This window comes from Rhinolophus sinicus, chromosome 17, assembly GCF_057876585.1.
Source record: "Rhinolophus sinicus isolate RSI-liver-muscle chromosome 17, RSI-T2T, whole genome shotgun sequence".
NCBI classification, from domain to species: Eukaryota; Metazoa; Chordata; class Mammalia; order Chiroptera; family Rhinolophidae; genus Rhinolophus; species Rhinolophus sinicus.
The window spans coordinates 211097268-211120269 of NC_142517.1; the positions used below are offsets into that span (position 1 = coordinate 211097268).

The 23002-nt window shown below is 52.6% G+C and overlaps 2 protein-coding genes and 1 long non-coding RNA gene across 7 annotated transcripts in view; 2 read left to right on the forward strand and 1 right to left on the reverse strand.

Annotated features, from left to right (window-relative positions):
- The window catches only part of RAMP1 (receptor activity modifying protein 1), a 38221-nt gene extending 35187 nt beyond the window's left edge, over nucleotides 1–3034 (forward strand). The window contains exon 3 of one of the 2 annotated variants that reach the window (XM_019740936.3): nucleotides 2402–3034. In XM_019740936.3, the coding sequence (XP_019596495.1) occupies nucleotides 2402–2657 (256 nt within the window). In that variant the 3' untranslated portion in view covers nucleotides 2658–3034. The remainder of the gene's footprint in view (nucleotides 1–2401) is intronic. The other variant, XM_088794320.1, reaches the window with a different exon arrangement.
- A 7172-nt stretch (nucleotides 3035–10206) lies between these two features.
- LOC141567697 (uncharacterized) lies at nucleotides 10207–21864 on the reverse strand. 2 transcript variants are annotated; one of them, XR_012490519.2, is made up of 4 exons: nucleotides 21438–21864; nucleotides 11280–13261; nucleotides 10944–11062; nucleotides 10207–10849 (listed from the first exon to the last, which is right to left on the reverse strand). It is a non-coding gene; the product is annotated as an uncharacterized LOC141567697 (long non-coding RNA). The 2 variants fall into 2 exon arrangements; XR_012490517.2 differs by having other exon boundaries at nucleotides 10944–13261.
- The window catches only part of UBE2F (ubiquitin conjugating enzyme E2 F (putative)), a 48719-nt gene continuing 47521 nt past the window's right edge, over nucleotides 21805–23002 (forward strand). Inside the window, exon 1 of one of the 3 annotated variants that reach the window (XM_074315910.2) lies at nucleotides 21805–21987. The gene's annotated coding sequence lies outside the window, so the exon portion shown is untranslated. The remainder of the gene's footprint in view (nucleotides 21988–23002) is intronic. The other 2 variants (XM_074315914.2, XM_074315911.2) reach the window with 2 other exon arrangements.

Here is a 23002-nt window from a genome sequence, read left to right on the forward strand (position 1 = left end):
TGGCAGATGGGTGTCCGTGTCTTCATCTGAATATAAGGAGACCAAGGCTCGAACAGGTGAGATGAGGCTCTAGCATCGCTCGGAATAAGAGGTGGAGCCGGGATTCGAACCCAGGTCCATACCGGGCCAGGGCCCAGGCCCAGACTCTCCACACCAGGGCCATTCGGAGCTGGTTGGGGGACAACAGCAACCACGAGTGTGTCCAGAGCTGGTGGGCATCAGCCTTCTGTCAACAAGTGGACAACCTGAGACATGACTTGGGACCTGGTCCACTGGTAATGCCCACCAGCGTGGTGAGGAACGTTCCTCAGCCACGTTCGCTTAGAGACCTAGAACAGAAAGTTCTGGCCAAAAAAGGATGACTGTTCGGTTACATGAGGCCTGAAAATAGAGGGTTAACCAAGAATGTTTTTCCACGATTATTTTGGGCCCTTCAGTGGGTACTGTGTCCTTTTGAACAGAAGAATGTCTGTGTTGTAAGGGGACTTCTTTTATCACATCCTTGCTGACAGCGCTCACAATATTTATTCAAAGTTTCAGCTGTCACTTCTGTATAAATAAACAGGATGCCGTCGCTGCTGACTGCACATTAGAGCTATTTTTAGGCGGGGGTGGCTTTGCAGACTGGAAGGATAGCGTTTCAAGGAGAGAGTGCCTGGTCCTTAAATAGCCGCCACGGGACACGCTCGGCCTCAGTGTGGCCTCAGGACGGGGTCTGTGCTGTCACAGTTCCCTGGGTCAGGGGCTCCTTCCCATCCTGGCTGGCCAGCCCGGAGATGGCAACACCTCCTTCTAGGGACATCCCAGCTCCACTCCCCAGCACGGAGGGAGGATGTGGGGACAATGTTTAGGATCAACTGTCTGTCACGGAGTCTGCAGAACACCAAAAACTACCCGCAGGTTTGGTGGGTCTGAAGTGGGGAGAAGACAGTCATTCAAACCAGTTTGTAACACGTAGCCGTGAATTCGATCAACAACCAACTCCAAAGGCTGGGCCGTGGATTTTAACAATAGCTGACACAGCACCGTGTGTCAGGTACTTGACACGTACTAATTCATTTTTCCCACAATGAGACCCAGCCTATTAGGACTTCCTGTGGCTTTTCCCACTTTTGTTTTCTACATGAAACATGAATCTGTGTTCACTTGGGGAAACGGTGCATACCCGCAGGCACAGGTCCTGCAGCCCTCGCCTGCCCCTGCCTGTGTCTCCCTCTCCGCCTCACCCGTGTGGCCCACGCGCATGGACTGGGGCAGCCTCTGCACCCAGAGAGCAGCCGGGGCAGACAAAACAGTGACCTGGTGATGTAGAGGCCATAGGCTAGGGGCAGGGGTGGCGGGTGCTGGGGAGCCCCAGCCTTTTCCATCCAGCCTTCGAACGCCTCCCTGAGTGTCTGCTCCATATTGATTTATGGCTTCTGCTCCATTGACTCACTTTCGAGATTAAAAATAAGGAAAAGTATCTTTCAAATATCTTCACTTTTACTGTGTGGGTCCCAAATTCTTTCTGTTATATTCTTTTGACTGAAGAACTAGTATTTCTTGTAGCATAATGAATTCTCCCAGCTTCTTTTTCTCTGTAAACGGTCTTTACTTCAAACTTAATTTGAAAGATATTTTTGCTGGGTATAGGATCTCAGGTAGCCGGGTTTGTCCCCTTATCACCACCACCCGTACTTTAAAGATGCCACCCATCGTCTTCGGGAGTGTGCAGTCTCTGGTGAGAAGTCGGCTGTAACTCGTATCAGTGTTCCCTGTAGGTGGCTTTTCTCTGGAGCCAAGGTTTTTTTCTTGGATTATTATTTTTTCTTTATCTTTGGTTTTCAGAGTTTGACACATCTACATGGCTGTTTGTTGTTGCTGTTGGTTTGGTTCTTGTCCTGTTGGGGTTCTCTGACCTTGGGTTTGTGAATTGATGTCTCATTAGTTTTGGAAAATTCTCAGCCACTGTCTTTTCAAACATCTCTTTTCCCTTATTCCCTCTCCTCCGTCTGGGACTCAATTTACCAGTTGGAGTTGGCATTACTCAGAGTGCTGTTGATTTAGCACAGCTCTTGGGTGCTCTGCGCTTTTTCTCTTTGTGTTCCAGTTTGGGTCATTTCTACTGACCTATCTTCAGGTTTACTAATTCATTCCTCAGAATGGACTGTGGACTTGCCCCTCCCCCCCGGTGGCTCTCAGGAGCAGGGAGGGACGTCGCTTAGCCCCAGCTTGCCTTCTGTGGTGTGGGAGTGTGCAGGACATCTGAGGAACCCCTACAGGAGCCGTCCTAGACCCAGGGCTACTGCCATTGGATCTGGGCTTCCGGAGGCGCTCGAGGCAGTGGGAGTGGGTGGAGAGCTCAGGTCCTGCCCTCGTCCCCTGCCCACCAGAGACTGACAAGCTGCTTTTCCGTCTGCAGGAGCTACGGAGAGCTCACAGACTGCACCAGGCAGGTGATGGAGAAGCTGGGCTGCTTCTGGCCAAACGCGGCAGTGGACAGCTTCTTCGTCACTGTCCACCAGCGCTACTTCAGAAGCTGCCCAGTGTCCGGCAGGGCCGTGCGGGACCCGCCCAGCAGCATCCTCTGCCCCTTCATTGTGGTGCCCGTCCTGGTGACGCTGCTCGTGACGGCGCTGGTGGTCTGGAGAAGCAAACGCACAGAGGGCATCGTGTAGGCCGCAGCCTGGGAGCTGCCCACCACCCTGCAGCGGCAGGCCAGGCTGGGACGCCGGGGAGCTGTGGGCCTGGCCTGGCGATGGCTTCCTGGACCCCGACAGCAGAGAGGCCCCAGTCCCCTCTTCTTCCTGAGAACAGCTAACAGGATTTCGGAGTGGTGGTGGTGTGGGCATTCACTTGGGAGCCCCCAGCTGGAGATGTTGGCCACCCTAGGAAGGGGGCCGGGTGCCAGGAGGGAGCGGGACGGAAGTGTCATTATTTCTGGGGAGTATTCCACGTTCCATGTCCTGATGTGCTTATAAACCACGCTCAGCTCTGTTCCCACCTCTGGCCAGACTGTGGGTGAGTGGTTTGTGATTAAAAGAATGTCCTTGAATTTGGGAAGCGTCATTGTTTCTGGGGATGGCTCACTGGGAGTAGATGTGGAGGAGAAACACTGGCCCCTTCAGAGTCCACCTTTCTCTGCCAGGCGGTGTCCCTGCAGGGATCTTTGCTGGGGGACGAAGGCTGTGAGGCCCTGTGAGGTGCTGGGGCCTGCGTGGGCACTGAGGGTACTTCCACAGATTCTGACACCCCCACCCTTCCACAGTGTCTAGAACCACTGGCTCAGAGGGCTGCGATTCACAGACATGACGAGGCCAGGTTTGCTCAGTTTTCCTGAGCCCCCACCCCCCACCACCAGGATGCCTCAGGGCCCTGAGGTCCAGCCCCACCTCCACACTGTCCCCCAGGGTTTCCTCTGCATCAACTGCTTCCTCTGCATGTCAGTGCATTCTCCCCTCCCAGCTGCTGCTGCTTCCCCATTCACCACCTTCCCAAGCCCCCACTTAGAGCAGGGCTTCCAGAAAGTTCTATATCCCCAAAGAGCGCTCCTACACTGTCCCTCCAGATGTCCTCTAAAGTCCCTGCAGCCCCCAGCCAGCCCCACCCTCCAGCACCTTGCAGACCAGGACCTGCCTTTCTCACCCAGAAGGCCGGCCAGTGCCATTACCTTCTGGACTCTTGTGCATCAGCACACCACAGCCGCCAGGGGTCACCCCCCCCCACCACGCCAGTCAGGAAAGGCGCTCAGGTGTGCTAAGTGGAGGTTGATTGCCTCAGGTTCCGGAAACTGGGGGCGGAGAGGGATTCCAGCGTCCACACCACAGGGCTGGGGAGGGGCTGGTCTGGCTGCGAGCCAGGTCCCAGCTTCCTCTGTCCTTACCTGGCCGCAACTCAGGCCACTAGAGCTGGAAGGAAGTGGGGCAGTTGTTTGTCTGCAGTCATCCCTTCTCCCCGAGGACGCTGATGACCAGGTGGGTCACGATTCAGGCAGGAAAGGAACCAGGCGGAGGAAGCTTCTGGCTGAGGCCCTGGGGCCCCGAGTCTCGGGACGCGAGAGGTTTCAGGAGCGGGATGTGGCTGTTGGGGGCCAGAGGACGTCTGATACACGTTGGCACCTGAGGACAGCACCTGAGGACAGCGGTGCCCAGAGGTGAGGCCCGCCGCAGCCTGCCGCGCGGGTCATTCCTCCTGTAAGTAGCTGCGCGTGTGTCTGCGGAAGGCGGCTTCCGGGACCCGCGGGTCCTATGCTGTGGTGCTTCGCCATCGTATCCCGCGTGAGCCCGTCCCGCTGGCTCAGGATCAGAGCGCTGGTGGCAGCGCCCTGGGCCCCTGACTCCCACAGGTGGTCAGGGCCCCACGTGGGTCTGCAGGGCCCCAGAACCTCACCCAGGACTAAGCGAGGAATCCTGGAATCGGTTTTCGGGCTGTGGCACCTTCAAGGACAAGGCCCCTTGTCCTCCCATGTGCTTTGCTGGCCTGAGGTTGTGCGTGGGGTGCGGGAGGGGAGGGGTTACACACCTGCACAAACAGTCAGGGGCAGAAGGGTCATCCCTCCAGGTTTGCTGAATAGTCAGCCGTGGTTTTGTTAGTTAAAGGCTTTTCAGTGTCGGTGGGTGGGGCAGTGGACAGGGACGCGCCTGCCGCCTCACGTCTTCTCTGGGTGGACACTGATTCCGCTGCACCGCTGGCCGCTCGGCAACAAGACAAGATGCTCCAGTTTTGATGGAGGGGAGTTACCTCGTCCACCTCAGCGTGTGTCCCTGATGACCGCTGGCGCATTAAAATGAAACAGACTAAGCTGAATTGGTCACTAAAAGTCAGGGAGCGGTTTTATGTGGAAGGATGTGTTTTCAGAGCACATTATCATCCAAAAGGACTCATCTGAGAAATTTCGGCAAATTTCAGAATGTCAGGTATTCTGAAAAAATATAACTGTGTGCCTATTTCAAAACCCTTTAAAAAGTGTGTTTCCTAAGAAGAAATGACCTTGAGAAAACCTGACGGAAAAGGCCACGCTCCACCTCAGGAGCTGAAAGCGACCTCTTCCTGTTCTCCCCCACACGCCCCTGCTCTGTGCCCCTAACTCCGTCCATAATTTAGGGTCATTGTGTCTACCTGAAAGGGCACTGTGTTCATTAAGGAAGAGGTTTTAGTCAGGTTTGCCAAGATGCCCAGACGGCTGCCAGGTGCAGGGCGGCTGTTAGGGGACCCACCAGTGAGCTGAGGCGTGGAGGAGGGAAGCCTGGTGGGGAAGGTCCTAGGCTGCCATGCACTCTGAGAAGGTTCGGCAAAGCCCTGCGCCAAAGCCTGTTGACAGGAGTCTGCGGGAAGGGGGGAGCAGGCCCTGTGAAGTGTGGCCTTGAGATAAAGCAATGATGGATTTCAGAGCCAGCCGCCGGGGTCCTGGGCCACTCCGCTGCCTGTGGTGGAAGGTGAGCGAGGGGTGTCCTCATGGAACCATCCTTAGGAACCGTCCCGCCAAAGCACAGAGCGCAGCACGGGCTGTGTGCTCAACAGTAGTTGTTATTATGAAAACACTGTGCACACAGGACAAACATTATAGTGTCATTAATTAAAAATGATCCAAGCTGATGGAAGAGAACAGTGATTGATAGCTTTTAAGTATTTGGGGAGGTTATGAAATGGGTATTAAAGTGCACAAAAGTTGGGTTTTGATTTTGGAGACAAAATTCTTTTTTGCTAGGTGGAGTTTCTTTTTAAAAAAATCGTATTGTCATAAGAACACTGAACGTGAAGTCTACCCTCTTAACACATTTTTAAGAGTCCAGTGCAGCCTTGTTGACTAGATACAACGTTGTACAGCAGGTCTCTAGAGATGATTCATCTCGCTTCACTGAAAACATGCCTGTTGCTCAGCAACGCCCCATCTCCCCCTCCCCCAGCGTCTGGCAACCACTGTCCCATGCAGTGTGAATTTGACTGTGACAGGTATCTCAAATGAGTGGGCCCCCCCCCGGTGTTTGTCCTTCTGTGACTGACTGATTTCACTCAGCATCATGTCCTCAGGTTCACACATGTTGTCACGTATTGTGGAATTTCTTTCTTTTTAAGGCTGAGTAATATTCCACAGTATGGATGGACCACATTGTATTATCCATTCGTCTGTCGATGAACTTTTAGATTGTTTGCACATCTTGACATTGTGGATAATTTTTAACTACTTAGACTTGACGTTGGAATGTGTGTGGGTAGGTACATCTGAGTATATGTGCACCTGATCTGGAAGTTTCTTTCAAGTAAAATAGTTCAGGTTTCCCTCTTCTTCCTCAGGTAACAGTGATCAGTAGACGAGGCCAGACTTGCACAGGGTGGAGGTCAACCCTGTGCCCTACCCAGGGTGCTTTCTGTCCAGTCTGGGGACAGGTACTGGCAGGTCACAGGGCTAAGAGAAAGGAACCGAAGGCCAGTAAATAAGGTGCTTAGTGAGGACTAATAAACCAAAGCAGAAGTGTGGTGTTAGGGGGATTGAGACTTTGCTATAAATAAACATATAAATAAAAACAAATGACTTTCTAAGATAACTAAGTATTAGTTTCCTAGGGCTGCCATTAACAAATCATCACAAACTAGGTGTCTCTAATCACCAGAATTTACTCTCACAGTTTCCAGAGTCCTGAGATCCAGGCTCTGGTGGGACCAGGCGCTCTGAGGCTCTGGGGAGGACCCTTCCTGCCGGCCTGGCCTCGGGCCTGTGTGGGGTTCGGTGGTGCCCCCGGGCTTGGAGCTGCATTGCACCAGTCTCGGCTGGTTTCCCTGTGTGCTGTTACATCTCCTCTTCTCATAACAACCCCAGTCATTTTGAATTAGGGGCTCACCCTACTACAGTGTGACCTCATTTTAATTAACTACTTACCTCTGCAAAGACCCTATTTCCAAATAAGGTCTCATTCTGAGGGTCCCATTGAACATGGATTTGGGGGACACTATTCAATCCAGTACACTCAGCAAACTCGAGCTGGTAATACCCTGGTTCTCCCCTTTGCACGTGAGAGGGACGCGTTGGGAACTGCTGATAAGCTGCCCCAGAAGCTGTTTCCAAAGCCCAGCCAATCAAATGACAGAACGAGGCCAGGCGTCCAGGAGCTCCTGAGATAAACGCCTTGTCCCCAGTGCGGGGGGTGGGGGCATCATTCCCACAGACAGACGCCTCTAATAGTGGCTTTAGGTTCTCCTTTCAAAGCCAGGGACAGGGTCCGCGTGTGGGGACTGAGTGTGTCTGCGTGGGTGCTCACGTACATGCATGTTGTAAGTGGAGGCCTCTGGATGCTGTCCCAGACCCCAGGACTGGTTCTCACCCCAGGAGTCAGTGGCTCTGAGCCCTGGCCTCAGGGGGCCTTTCCCATGTTACCTCCCCAAGGGAGTAGAGTAGGCAGTTGACTTTAAAGGAAAATGAGTTTCTAAGATGCTTTGAGAACTGTTCCCGGAATTGCTATCCAGAGTGGCCTGTCCTCTGCAGGGTGCGGGCAGGGAGCAAGAGGGCCACAGACCTCTGACCAGGCGCCATCACAGACTGAGCAGCTGCCAAGGTCACAGGGAATGACGCCAGATCCCCTGGGCTGCTTCAGAGAGTGGAGGCCAAGGTCAGCAAGCAGCAGTGGAGCTCCTTGGGCCCACGGGGTCTCCAGGGATCCGTGGTGGGGTGGGGTGGGGGAGATGGCGGGGGCTGCAGGCGGCCGTCACTGAGGGGGCACTGCTCAGGCCCAGGGTGAGCCGGGGAGGCCGGGCACCCACTCTCCCTCTGCCGCCCTGTGAATCTGTCCCAGGGGCTCCTGCGAGGTAAAAGAGGGGCAGTGGTGGATCGCAGACCCATAAAACATGGTCACCTCCCTGTTCCCACAGCTCTCTATAGCAGGACTTGCAACTCCTCAAGACTGCCCGCTGAGGAGGAGGCACCTGGGGGCTGGGGGAAGCAGCTGACCTTCTGTGGCCTTCTCTGACAGTCCAGGGACAGACAGCCAGGGACAGAGCCCCACAGGAAGAGCCTGGCATTCCGCTAGGCTGGCTGGGGACACTGCCGACAGTTCTACTTTGAAAAATGCCATTAAGCAGCTTTCTCTGTGCCCCAACCTAGAAAAAATGGCCCCTTCCCCAGAGCTTTGTCATGGAAATCCGTAGAAAAAATGCGTTGCAAGTCAAAGAACCCAAAATGAAGACAATGGAGGACTTAGGAAGTGGAATTGGCCAAGTATGATTGTTCGCAGAGCTACTCCTGTTAATGAGAACCTGGGATAAAACCGCTCTGGAGATGGGGCTTCCTTCGAGCCTGGAAGCAGCTCTGAACTGAGCTCCTCTTCATGGAAAGGACATCGCTGGTGGGGACACACTGGGGAGGGTTCAGCTCCGGGAACCGAGGGGCAGGAGTCCAGCGGCGTGTAGACGGGCTGAGACTGGGAACGTGGCGTTCCTTCCGGAGAAAAACCCGAGTTCCCTGGAGGTGAAATGTCCTCTTGTTCATCAAAGCTGAAAATCAGCATGGCCTTCATGGAGGACGAATTAGAAAAGTATCCCCAAAGCCTGCAAATGTTTATGCCCAGCCGTTTCCCTGTAGGAATGCTGCTCAGCTTGACTATTTACACAAGCGAACAAGAGGGAATGTCCTCATGCCCACATTGGAGGACACTTCGTAGATTAAATCCATGTGACGGGAAAACATTTCCTAATAAGTAAATGGGAAATTTTTCTCACAGTATAGAGTTACTTGGAAAAGGCAGATTACAAAATAGGAAAGTGAGGTGATCTCAGTTTTGGGGTATGTGTGAGTGAGTGTGCATGAGTGTATGTGAGTGTGTGTGTGTGTGTGTGTGTGAACACATTCCCCAGGCCATGCCAAACTGGGGGAAGAGCATATAACGTGACTCATAGAAACAGTAACAACACACTACAGTTTGGATCTAGCTGCCATATCCCAATGGCTGGGATGTCACTTCACGCTAATGGAAGGCCGTTCAATGCCATGGTGAGGAGTCCCAGCGTCAGACACAAGCTTGCTGGGATCTGACTGGACCCCTTTCCAGCTGTGCAACTGTCAGCAGCTTGTTCCTCTGATAATTTGATGTGCTTGGAAGAGATGGCCTAGTGTCGCCTGCCCCGTCCCAGGGGCGGTGTGGTGTCTGTGCACCAATGAGCAGGCGACCTGCTAGGGGATCCACGTGTGGGGGTGGGGGTGGAGGTGGGATGAGGGAGAAAAATGTGCAGGCAGCTGGGGGCTTTGAGACCGCGAGAGGAAGGACGTCTTCAGGCACGTCTCCCTTTTATGAACGTCACTGCCCTTTGGTTCTTCATCGGACAAATTCAGGAAAGACCTACAGTACTTCTCAAGGCTATTTTTGGAGGTGAACCTGGATCTGACGTTGGTGTCTTCTTCATCAGACCGTGCTGACATGGGCCATGAGGTTGCCCATCTTTACTCGGGTCCCATACATGTGCCACGAGACACAGAACACCACGCGGAGGGCACCTTGAAAAACAGTTTGCAGTCCGTCCCTCAAAATCATTCCTCCTCGCTAACCGCACCCCAACCACAGTCCCAGGGCTGGGGACAGCCATCACGGTGCTCTCCCCTGCCACCGTGCCAATGGTATGTGGCAACTGCTTTGCATCCTCAGGACAGCCCATCACGATGGCAGCTGCATCCCAGTGTCTGCCCAGGCTGCCCAAGGTCACAGGAGGAGGTCACTCAGACTCTCGCCCTCTCCTTACAAGAAACAGTTCCATGTTTAAAAAAGAAAACCAAGTTGTACCATAGAAGCTATGGCACCAAACTGCCAGGGATCAAAGTGAATCCTAGCTCTGCCCATTAAACGTGGTGAGGCAAGTTACCCAGCCCCTCTGGGCCTGTTTCCTCACCTGACTGTAGATAATTCAGGGACTCGAGAAGAAAGCCCTTGGCACCGTGCCTGACACACAAACACTCTTCAATGTGGCCACAATGATGCATTTTCATGAAGGATCAGGATGCTGATGGCTAGTGTGCGTGAAAGCAGGGAATGCATGCGCCTGGGTGTCTATTTCTGGCTCTCAGTGTGGTCCCCAGCTGCGTTGCACAGAGGGTGGGAGGCAAGACGAAGAGACAAGAACCATGATGATAATAATAATAGGACATGGTCATGTGCCGCCATTTGGGGATTCTCTCCCACTCCCTGGGGCTCACAGCTGTATCAGTGGGCTCCGGCTGCCGTAACAAAGGACCACAGACTGGGCGGCTTAAACAAAGAAATACATTTTCTCACAGTTCTGGAGGCTGACAATACAAGATCAAGTTGTGGTAGGACTGGTTCCTTCTGAGGCCTCTCTCCTTAGCCTTAATGAGAATCACCTCTTTAAAGACGCTGTCTCCAAATGCAGTCACACTCTGAGGAGCTAGGGATTAGGGCTTCAGGAGATGAATGGGGTGGGGGCTGGGCGCGTCTCAGTCCCAACAAGAGCCCACCTCCCCCAACCCTCCAACTGCCACTCAGGTGGCACTTGGCTTTTCCAGCAGCCAATTTAGGTTATAATGGAACTAAAGAGTTGTAATTCACCATGAAAGTGAACAGGAACAGTGCAGTAGCAATTGCCAGAGAAAGATCACAGATTGAATGAAAACCTGCTTTGAGATGCATTGCACGTTCCTGTTGGCAGAAGCCGGGCTAGGGAAGTGGGGGAAGAGCTCCACACATCAGTTCCTCGGAGGGCCCGGGAGTGGGAGCGCGCGTGGGCGCTGGTGTGGGCCGCACGGGCTTCTCATCTGGCTTCTGTTTCGAAAACGGACGGCTCGCCTCTCCCTTGATGCTGGTGTTCCTCTCACAGCGATTTTCTTTTCCTTCTTTTTTTTTTTGGTCCAGAAATGGAACAAAGAAATGAAGGGCTGAGGAAAGAGGATGAGAAACATATTTTTCTTGAGTTACTTGAGTCAACCATCCGGAGGGCAGGGGCAAAGGAAGAACGTTAGGGAATCTTACAGAGATGCCTGCAGAATCGGCCCGCCATGCGCAGGGAAAGGGCGGTGAGGGAGGGTGGCCTGGGTCTGCTTCTGAGGGCACACCCGGTCGGGTGGACCAGCCACCTGCAGCGGGCCAGCCTAGGAGGAACCAAGGAAGGAGCAAAAGTTACGGAGCCCTACTGAGGGGAGCCCTACTGAGGCCTCACCCCTGTTCTCCTAGCCTTCGTCAGCTGGGAGGTTATGTCCATCTTGCAGATAAGACTGAGACACAGAGAAGCAACAACACATGCTCAGGTGTCCCTGAGGTGGGTGCTGGCACCCCTCCTACCTCCAGATCCCCAGTTCTCTCACTCACCTGAGCTGCCTCGCTTGGTCCAAGAAAGTGGAGACGAGTCAGGAACTGCGTTTGCAGCAGGGGAGGCGGTCACCTCTCACTGTGTGTGGCGAGGCACAATGGGGTGTTTGCAGCCAAGAGGGCGTCCCTCTGCAGGACTCCTGCCCCTTCCAGCCCAAGCCCTCCTGGGCCACCTCTCCCGCCAGGTGGTACCCCAACGCAGCAGCCTCATGACTGATCCCTTCGGGAAAACACGGGATGGAACCTGACCTGGGGAGCCCCGTTCAGGGCACTGCATAAGGTACTCTGGTTCTTCTTAGCTGGTCAGGTTCAAAGAAAGCTCTAGTCTGCCTGGGAGAAGGAAGTGGGGGGGTCTCTTGATTTGTCCACTGCACCTTGCCCAGAGCTGACTGAGAGGCGAGTGGTGTTTGAACGGCTCACGCCGCTTTTGTAAGCCTCACTCCTACCTCTTGGCCTCCTGTGCGGCCAGGAAGCTGAGAGCCCGGCCCCCCAACCAGGACAAGCTGTGCTTAAACTGTGGGAAAAGAGGTGACACTCCTGAGGTAGGAATTTGCATGTGTACCAGGAGTAAGACTCAGTACCCTGTGCAACGCCCAGGTGTAACAGGCCGTCGGTCACCCCAGACCCCCGGGCCCTCACACAGCCCCCCATTGTCCCTTGCTGTCACGCTCAGCTCCCGAAACCTAATAGACCCGCAGCCCCTCATCCCAACCAACCCAAGGCTGCTAACGGGAACTGCCCTTCCACCGCCTTCTTTCTTCCCAACCCCCCAATTTGCAAAAATAAAACAAAATTTCAAAACTGGTACCAATAGCACAGTGAATTCCTGCTGATGGGTTTGGAAGGAGGACTTCCATAGTTTATAGTTCCCTTCCTTGTGGTTTTTAAAATATAACTGCTTCCAAGATGTCCAGTCCTGCCCCCAGTCCAAGGTCACTCACAACTGGAAATGATTTTATGGATGAGGAGACGAGTGGGGTAGGCACCCACCCAGGCTGCTCCCAGTGCCTGGGCTGCTTCTGCCCCCTCGTGGTCCTGGAGGACACCTGGCTGCCACCAGCTGGGTCCCAACTTGGCCTGCTGGAGGGCAGGCGGGTCTAGAAAGAAGAGTTCGGTGCAGCTGAGCCAGTCGCAAGGGAGCTGCCAGGCTGGCGGACGAGGGAAGAAACCCTGCACCGGGCGCTCTGCCATCCGCTAGGGGCGCACGCGAGTCAGGCCACCGGGAGCCACCCTGACGTCAGCTCGTGTTACAGGGTCTGTCACCTGCCCAGTGTCTTTACGTCTCTCACTTACTCCACTCCCTTTCTTTTTCATTAAAGGCATATTCACGTGCACAGCGCAGAACTTTCTAGTGCTTACAAGAGTGCCGGGCACGTGGGAGGTACTCAGAAGCAGTCGCTACGTTAGGACATAGTAATTCATCCCTCGGAGAACTACACCTTCAGCCGCCAGTGTTTCCCTCTATTTCTTATTGTCATGCCAAGTGCCATTTAGAAAGAACTTTATTGTAAAAGTAACTGCATTGTAGAAAATACAGGTAAACAACAGAAAATAAACAAATAAGAAGCCTTAATTCTCCCCGTTCAGGGAACTTTGAACATACATTTTGGCAGATTGTCTCCAAACTGGCGGAAGGAGTACGGGGAGCGGCTGCCAACAGGTGTGGTTTCTTTTTGGGGTGGTAATGGAAGTGCTCTAGAATTAGTTGCGATGGCTGCACAAAATGGGGAATAGACTAAAAACAATGGGACTGGATACTTTAAAATGGCAAATTTTAGTTAAATGAATTATATCTCAATTTTTTTAATTGGAAAAAAAAGACAACCAGTAGTAAAATAAAGATAACTTTACAATAGAGGAACCTGGCGGACCCCAGCTCAGCCAGATACTCAGGCTGATAACATGTATCCTTCAGAGGACGTGGTGAGAATGAGCGGCGCTTCCCCTCTGGGGTCTTCCTCCCCAGAAACTGCAACCTCTTTCTAATCACGAGAAAAACATCAAACAAATTCAACTTGAGAACCTGAGGGACAGGCTACATAAAACGCATGACCGAGTCCTGAAAACTGCCAGGTCATCAAAAACAAGCAAAGTCTGAACAGCTGTCCCAGCCAAGAGGAGCCTAAGGAAACGTGACAACTAAATGGCACGTGACAACTAAATGGCACGTGACAACTAAATGGCACGTGGCGTCCTGGATGGGGTTCTGCATCTAAAAAGGACATTAGGGGAAAACGAAGGACATGTGAATGAAGTGCAGACGTTGATTAGGGATGATGTGTCTCCATATTGGCGCAAATCAAATACGTCCATATTTGATTGTAGCAAGTGCCACACCAACGTAAGATCTTAATGCTAGGGTTAAGGTGGGCCACACGGGCGCTCTCCACACTCTCTCTGCGGAAAAGCATTTATTTAAACACAGAGAAGAACAGTGGCCGCCCCTCTGCCACCAGTCTGTGTCAGTGTCCCCCGTAGATTGTCAAATGAAAACATCTGACTGCAATTCATATACGATGCAAAAATGACTGTGGAAGCGGTTCTAACGAGGGTGGTTTAAATATGCAAGGTTTCAGAGAGACGCTGTCAGAGCTGATGAAGTAGCTGATCACACAGGATCCTCTCCCCTGGGCTAGGCAGTATGCTGGGCAGGTGCCTCAGGGCTGCCGAGAGCCAGGCAGTGCTTGTGGGATTCTTTGTTCTAAGCACAGGCAGTGACACAGCGCCAGGACAGTGGTCCCTGGAGAGGCGCCTAGAGCTCAGGCTGTGACAGCTAGGCAGCCTCCATCACCTGAAGCCACCCTGGGCTCTCCGTAGGAGGGTGGGGGTGTGTGGAAAAAAAGACACATTAGAGCTTATGTTCAGGGGATGTCATCCTGAAAAATCATGCTAGGGCTTATTTTCGGGGAAACAGTTTTTAATATGTAAACTAACCAAACTGGGTCCAAAAGTTAAAATGATAACAACAACCCTTTCCACAACAGTTGTACCAGAATGTTCCACGCAAACAGCCTTTCCACAGCCAGCTTCTAGTCAGAGTCCCAGGGTGGCCCATTGGGACTTTGCCATAATTCCATAAGCACCCCCACATCACCCCAAAGAAACACGTAACTGAACACAAAATGGCCTGTTCATCACCGGAAGACAGGCCCGTTTCCCCTTCCAACTGACCAATGCTCCCTCTGCATTAGTCATCTGTTGCTGTATAACAAAGTCAGCCGTTTAAAACAACACACATTTCTTATCTGGTCAGAAGTCCAGGCCGGGCCTCACTGGGTCCTCTGAGACCGCGGGGCCTCACAAGGCTGTAATCCAGGCGTTGGCCAGGCTGCTGTCTCACCTGGAGGCCCAGCGGAGGACAGCTTCCCAGCTCACTGGGGTCGTTGGTGGAATTCATATTTCCGCTAAGTGATGAGGGCGCCGTGTATCAGTGGTGGTCGGGAGTGACAGCCATCACTTCGCCACAGTCTGTGGCGAAGTTACAGGTCCCACCCATGTGCAAGGGGAGGGGACTGTATTACAAGATGTGAACATGGGGGCCACCCTAGGTTCTGTCTGCTACAGATTTTGGACCTGCCTCTGGCAGGGCCCTTGGGGAAGAATTGTGGGGTGCCACACTGCCAGGATCAGGAAAGCCTTCAGGGTTGTGCCCTGGCAGTCTCTCCGATTCCCAGGGCTGCCCAAAGGCTGCACCCTGGCCAAAGCTTTTGCCGTGATGTGTGATGTCAGTGGTGGCCCTGAGTTGTGCAGTGCACACTCGCACACTGGTCTGAGGCAACCCCAAATCACACCTGTGGATGACAGGCTTCTTCGGAGCGATACCTCACTGAGGGTTAATATCTGGTCTGATGCCAGTTCCACCAACGGACCATATGTCTCTGCAGCTGAGTTTACACTACACCCTCTCTCCCAGCCATTGCCCAACTTTTCTAGTCCTCAAACACATCCAGAAAGCTGGAAATATTTTCTCTGGAACTTTTGACTGTTTTCACCTAAGGCAGTTCAAGACTCACAGCTTCTGGAGTTTGTTTATTTTCTCACGTTGCTGGGTGGGTCTCTGGAAACAAAGCATCAAAGTCAGTTGGAGTCTCAAATGAGAACCCTGATCCTTCCAGAGCAATGATCATCACAGTTGTCACAAGGGTGGGGGCAGCCCACCCCCCACAATACATCTCAGTTGCAATGTCACCATTACATTTATGCAAAAACCTCAAAGTGTTAAATTAATTCCCAGCCATCTTTGGCACAGCCCAAGGCTGTTTTCCAGTTAATAATAAACACAGAAGGTGCAGAACTTCAGAATCTAGTGTCATGGTGATTTCTCATAATTTATAATGACAATGCCGTGTATTTATTGAGCACTTACCATATCTCACATATTTCACCCCATTTGCTGCTCCCAACGGTCCTCTAAGCAGGTACTATGAAAATCCCCAACTTACAGACACAAAGATGAAGACCTGTGGCTTGGAGAAGCTTAGACCCTCGTCAAGGGAAGGCTGAGGCGGGACGGCAAGCTCCTCCCTACACGGAGCCTCACTCTCACCTATGGGCCACTGACACCCAGTTATGAGTGCAAATCACGCGTGTGGGCCCGTGTGCGGCCCCTCCGGTTTTGCAGTGCCTGTGTTCACTCTGACACACATCTCCTACCCCTGTAAAGGTGGCCACGGGAACCTGTTCCTACAGCAGCCATTTGTCAGTGAGGAGAACAAATGGGGACCGCCTTCGGTTTTCACGGGTTAAGAGAGCCTGAGGTGCGTTCTGCCACCCTGAACTTTTTCTTTGACACACGTGATGCCAAATGTAAACAGGCTTGGTAAGAAAGCACACAGAACCTGGCCCTCTGTTGCCCCAAGGAAAATTTCCATTTTAACTTGGCTCAGATGGGATCCTGTCCTTACCTAGCTCCTGCGTGGTCACCTTTGACCTGGAAGCAGAGATGGCTGCCAGCCGACAGCACCCACCCTCACCATGCGCCTCGCCCAGCAGATTTCCTTCCAGTGACCTTGGCCCTGTGCTCAGCCTTTGGTCCACAGGCCCACCCACTCCTGGGCCTCCGTCCATTTGATTGCTGTCCCATTTTTGAGGAAAAAGGGAGGCTTCCTGCAGAGGACTCAGAAATGGAAAAGAACTTGACGCTCTCTAAGGCACTTGGCCCCTGGAGCCATGGCTCATTTTCAGGACAACCATAGTCATCAGGGAAAGGCAAGTAGAAACCACGATGTGACCGCTCTGTCCACCTGTCAGAACGGCTAAAATGAAAAGGATGGGTAAATGCAGGTATTTGTAAACATGCCTGTAAGTATTTCCTACTAGTTTGAAAATGTATGAATATCTGAACAGACTGTTTTTACACAAGGGACATTATACTATTCATACCATTGCCACTCATTTTTCTATTTTATGATGTATGGTGGGCACTGTGAAAGTTAGTTCGGAAAGGGAAACCTCCCTAAAATGGAGCCAGGTGGCCAGAAGGGGGAGCTCTCACACAGGACCTACCACTCGGTGTCAGCTACAGTAAGAATGTCAATTACAGACCCCAACAGAGTTGTCAACAGGAAAGAATCATCAATTACAGGCCCTGACAGAAAAAGATGGTTGTTGCAACTCCTACAAGTTACCCCAGCAACTCAGCCAAGGAGAAACTGTCATCTTCCTGAACTATGGTTTTTCTACGATGGACTTTCGTTCAAAACAACCCCTCCCAACTTCCTCCTTTTTCTCCATAAAATAATGTTCCTCTCTTTGGTTTGTTGGACTTACAGCTTTTGCTATAGCTTCCTTGTCCTGAATTGTAATTCTCTGCTGTTCCTGAGTAAACCATTTTTGCTGGTAAAATAACTTACTTTTATTTTTAAGGTCAAGAGCACTTTTTCACGCCAAGAGGTGTACGTTTGCTCATTCTTGGGCGCAGCTGCCCAGACTCACTACCTGAGCCCCATCCTTTATTTCTCCCCCTCCCCCGGGGCCCTGTGGGTGACAGGGCGGAGACTTAAGTGGCTTCCAGGCTGTTGCTCCTGAAAAAAACAGAGCAGTGATAGGGTGATATGTTTGCCTGTTCCCCACCTGACAGCCCATGGCCTCTGAGCCATCCACCAGAGGCTAGCCTGGGGACGTCCTGGGTCTCAGGCCCCACTTTCCCCTGCTAGCTCTAGGTTCTTTCATGTGATGTGGGCTTCAAGCACATCTGCTATGTACTTTTTTAAAAATAATTACACTCATTTTTAACACTTTCACATTCTTTTTTCTTTTCTTTTTTCTTATACATTTTATTGGGGAATATTGGGAACAGTGTGTTTCTCCAGGGCCCATCAGCTCCAAGTCGTTGTCCTTCAATCTAGTTGTGGAGGGTGCTGAGTCCAGTCGCCGTTTTCAGTCTTTGGTTGCAGGGGGCGCAGCCCACCATCCCATGTGGGAATTGAACTGGCAACCTTGTTGTTGAGAGCTCGCCCTCTAACCAACTGAGCCATCCGGCCGCCCCTCCGCAGCTCAGTGGCAGCTCATTGTCTTCAATCTAGTTGTGGAGGGAGAGGCTCACTGGCTGTGGGGACAGAGCCCCAGAGAGCAGTTTCCAGGCTCTCGGCCTCATGAGGAAAGGTGCTGGCTCGGGTAGTAGACAGCCGTCAGTTGTAACCAGTTAACCAATTAGCCACTGATATAACTGCCGTGGCTGTGTTGGTTGGTCGGTTGGTTGGCAGGCAGAGAAGTAGACAGCAGGTTGCGGGTAGTGTGGATCCTGCTCCAGTGAGACTATATGGTATGACTCCCCTATCTATGGCTCCGTGGGTGTTCCTTTTTGGCCTAGCCATATCCTGCGTTCTTATGTGGGGAGCGGGAGCTGAGACCCTGCAGGACAAATGGTGCAGCGAGCAGGGTCCCTTGCATGACACTGGCCCATGTGGGAATCAAACTGGCAACCTTGTTGTTAAGAGCTTGCGCTCTAACTAACTGAGTCATCCGGTCGCCCTGCCATGTACATTTTGACAGACATAAAGTTTGTAATTTTCTTTATCCTGCTAAAAAAAAAAAAATTCAACTCAGTAAATTTAAAGGTCTAATAGGCTTTATTAAGTGACTTACAAATCGGGCAGCATCTCATCTAGCAAACAGAGAGATAGTCCAAGGAATTATACAAAATGGAAGACTTCTACATAAAGGAGCCTAGGGCAAGGAAGTCATTAGCAAAAGAAGCATCAAAGTTCATTGGAGGAAAGAGTTCAGGGTGATGCAGGGTTCTCATTGGCTGAGCTGTGATTTTTCCATTGGCTGGGCTTGTTGCTGGTCCAGAAGAAAATCTTCCTTCTTCCTCCAGGGGTAGTAAAGTAGATAATACACCTTCCTGTTGGAGATGCCAAGGTCTGGTCTTTTCATGTTTGGGGTAATGGATGAGGTGGTAAGGTGTGACAGCTGCCTCTACAGACCTCTCCAACTCCAATTTTAGTTGGTTTCCTTTATTAATTCTCACAATCCGGATCACGCCTATTTGCCAGTAAGGTTATTTAACTATTTCACTTATCATTCTTTCCCACCCCCTATTGTAAAATAGGTTTCCTGATCACTGCTAATCTGTTGCTGTTGGTATAGAAAATATACCTATTGATTTTATTTTTTTTTAGTTAAGTCACTTTGTTCATCTTTCTGATTCCCTTTTACATTTTTAGTTGTCTCTTGGATATTCTAGGGAGTGGGTCACATTGTTTCATTATGTAATAGTCATTGCCTTGTCCTTTCTAATAATCATCTTCTATTTCTGGTGTGTGCCTTACTGTGTTAGCCAGAACTTCCAGAATATTGAGTAATAATGGTGAGTGTAGGTATCTTTGAATCTTTCTTCGCCCGACCACACATGACCTCTCCATCATAACTAGTGCCAGTGCTCCTGACAGCCATTCTCCAGGCCTCAGATACGCGTCGTGTCTGCTTTTCCCTGATGTATGTGTTCGGGGACTGCCATGAGGCAGATTGTGTTTTCCTATAGAAAATGTATGTTCAGAACTTCAGCAAATGTATCTGAATGGGGGGGGGGGGGCAGCTCTACTGCCATGTGGATGTGACCTAAAATATAATAGTCACCATTTATTTCAAAACAATTTTGTCTTCTTGGAATTTAGAAAGGCTTTCTAAGCATGATTTGGATTACCAGTTTTTTAAATGATCTGTCCAGGGAAGCCTTAAGCTTCTCTATATTTATTTCTCTAGCGAGTAACAGCATTAAAATCACTTATTTGACACAGACCTGTGTTCCAAGTTAAGGATCAATCATGTTTAAAAAAGACCTTTGTATTGTATTGTTATGAAGATAATATAAAGAAAATAAATGAAAGTTTTTTTAAAAAGAGGAATTCACTCATAATCCTACCAGACACAAAAATTATTAATTTTTGTTCATTTTCCTCTAGTCTCTGCCCATATATTGGTCTTTTTCAGAATTGTAGTCATTGAATTTATACAATTTAAATGTTGCTTGTTTCACTTAACCTAAATAGTATGTTTGTGGTTTTACATAATCTGCATAATGATCAAGCTTATTGGCTGGGTAATCTTCCTGTAAGTAAATGAGCGGTGGTAATTTAGTTCACCATTCCCCGAATACTGAGCACAAGATTGTTTCCAAGTTCTGTAACACGATGGGTATTTTTGTGCCACGGCCTTTTCCACTTTTAGATTACTTCCTCAGGCCAACCCGTGAATGAAATTACGGGGTCAAAGACCCAAAGGCCTTTAGGACTTTTACTCCCCTCCCAGGGGGTTGTGTGGGGTCACCTAATGCCAGTGGAGCAAGCAGTGGTTCAGGTCCTCTCTGCATGGTGGCGCCTCTTCACAAATAGCACTGCTGTCCCCAGAGTCCCGGCATGGGACTTTAATCATGAGGGTTTGGCAAGGAGTCACCAGAACGATGGTTCTTCACCCCAGTCTCCAGGGAGAGCTGTGGCTGCAGGGGGAGAGGTTCTACCCGGAGGTGGCACTGCCTTGACATGCCAAGTGACTGCTTTGGGTGAACCCAGTGTGGTCCCAGGGTTGCAGTCCCAGATGCAGAGCACAACCTCCATCCTGGACTGTTCCAGCTGCTCAGAACATGAGCTGTTTGCCGCTTCTGTTCACATTCCCGTCTTGTTCACCCAATGTTCACATACACGCTAATGGATAGACATTTTCAACCCTGGCTTTTTAAAAATGGAAAACAGTGTTTTGTGGCATTTTGCCCACAGCACTCACCAAAGTGGACAACGTCAGATACCTAGAGCAATCAAAACTATCGGTCATACAGAAAATATAAAACACAGGCAGCAGTGCCTCACCACAAGAGTGAGTTTAGCATCCTGAATCCTTGTGAATGTGCCACGAGGAGCCCTGGGCTGACAGCACTCACGACGCCCCTGAGTGAGGCCTCCTGAATGCCCAGATCCCAGGCTGCCCCTGCAGCCACCAACAACCATGCCCAGGGAACGCTTCCTGTATATATGGGGCATTGACTTACTATGGCTGCTTCTCTTCTGTGTGATATTCATCCAGGGCTTTGCAAACTCTGGGTGCCTGATCTGAAAGGGGTAGAATCACAGCTGGGCAGCGGCAGGAAAAGGCAGTGAGGCACAGGGAGCTGACTGTGCCACATGTCCACGCTTAGGGAAACAGGAGTTAGCTGGGTGAAGAAGGAAACTGTTCCCTAACAGAAGGAACACCTGACATATGTTAGTCATTGGTCTTCCTGACTCTGGTCTCCACTCTGCCTGGCTCCCCTCCCATCAGCTCACTCAGAACCAGAAGCCTCTTTTAGAAAGAAAACTTGACATTGTCCCTCTACTGTTTAAAACCTTTCGATGGGGCTTCTGGAAATAAAATTCTAACTCCTCGGCTCTTTCTTGCGGGTCCAGATGGCCCGCTCCTCCAGGATCCCTGCCTGACACCCGCGACCGTGCCTATTACCAATCACACAGGGGCACAAATGGACGTGAGAAGAGTTTGTACTCAACAAGCCATAAACAGAACAATTTGAAACAAATTTTTAAAGTACTTTACAAAACTGTAAGATGAAAGACGTAACATAAACCATTAAGACAAGAACAGGAAAGGGCCCACCCACTCCTTTGCAGCCTCAGCTTCACACCGAGGGTTGTTGGCTGTTTGCACTTCTGACTGTCCCGCCCCCCTTACCCCCGACACTGCAGGTTGTGGGGTCGCCGCGTCCTCTGCGTCCTGGGCGCTGTGCTGGGCACACAGCGGGGACATCCAGCCAGGCGGCCAGTTCCGGCGCTGCGCCGGGCTCCTCTGCGCCGCAGGCCCCGATCCAGCACACAACCAAATGAATGGAGGCAGGAACGCGGCGTAGAGCAGGGAGGCGCTGGAGTGCGCAGGCTCGGGAACAGCCTGGGAGGCCCCGCCTCTGGCAGCCGCTCGCCAATCAGCCGGGGCCGCCAGACTCGCCCCCGCCCCCGACCGAGACTTCTGCCAATGAGCGAGGCCCAGCCCCACTCAGCGCGCACTGCTGTTCTCACATCATGCTCCAAATAAAGTTCTTCAGGGTTTTGATTTTTTTTTTTAAAGTGCCCGCTGCCTTCGCGGCCGCGGCCGAGTCCCCGCCCCTCCACTTCCGGTCCCGCCGCCCGGAGCCGGTGCGGCTGTGTGGGCCCGCGTCTCTCCGCCGCCGGCCGGCCGGGCGTGGTGTTGGGCGCCGGGCCCGCCTCGCCTGTCTCGGGGTGCCCAGGTGAGGAGCGCGCGGCCCCGCGGCTGGCGAGGGGTGGCCGCGGGCCTCCAGGCGGCTCGGCTCCCGCGGCGCGGGTGCACCGGGTGGGCCGAAGGGCGGGCGGCGCCGGGGCTGCTTCAGGCCGCGCCGCCCCTCACGGCCGGGCGCCGGGCGGGCGCGCAGGACGCGGACCGCGGGGTGCGGGGCCGGGCGGCGTGAATGGAAAGGGCCGGGGCCGGGGCCGGGGCCGGGGCGCTGGCTGGGCTCGAGGGGCCGCCCGCACCGAGCACCGACTTGTGAGGGGCGCGCACGGCCTCGCCCGCGCTCGCCGTCGCGGAGATGCCGCTGGCCGCGTTGTCCAGGAGGAAGCGAGGGCCGAGCGCTGGCCCAAGGTCACCAGCCCTGCGCGGCCGGAGGAAGCGGGACTCGGACGCCGGCAGCCCGACTCCTGCCGGCCGTGGAAGTCGGGCGAGCCCCGGGAGTGGCGAGGGTCGGGAGGGGCCAGGCCCCTTCCTTGCCGGCTTGCCTGCAGCTGCCTCGCAATGGGGGCGGCCGCGGCCGGTTGGGAGCTATTCCCCGGGGCAGGGGAGAGGGGAGGACATCTTGGAAGGATCGGCACCGCGGGACTGGGATTCCAGACGCGGTTCCGCCGCCGTGGGATCCTGGGCGTGGCCCTCCCTTCAGCGGGGCTCAGTTTTCTCGTCGGTTCCCGGAGGGGCTGGGGCCTCCCCTCTCTGCATCCCTCGCTCCGGAGTGGGTCCGGGTGGACTGAAGAAGGCGTCTTGGAGGAGTAGAATCTAGGTGGGAATCCGTGCTCTCTACGGAAGGAATAGGGTTCGGTGGGAAGGGAAGGAGGGCGTTCCAGACCTGGAGATCACGTTGAATGGAAGCTTCCAGAAGTGAGCAGAGTGTTGTTGAGTAACAGGGAAGAGGCTGCCTGCCTTGTGCGGAGGATTTCTGGCGGGGGAAGGGGATGACGATGGGGGAGGGCGCACATAGGAGGCGTATTCACAGACAAAGTACCACCAGGCTACGT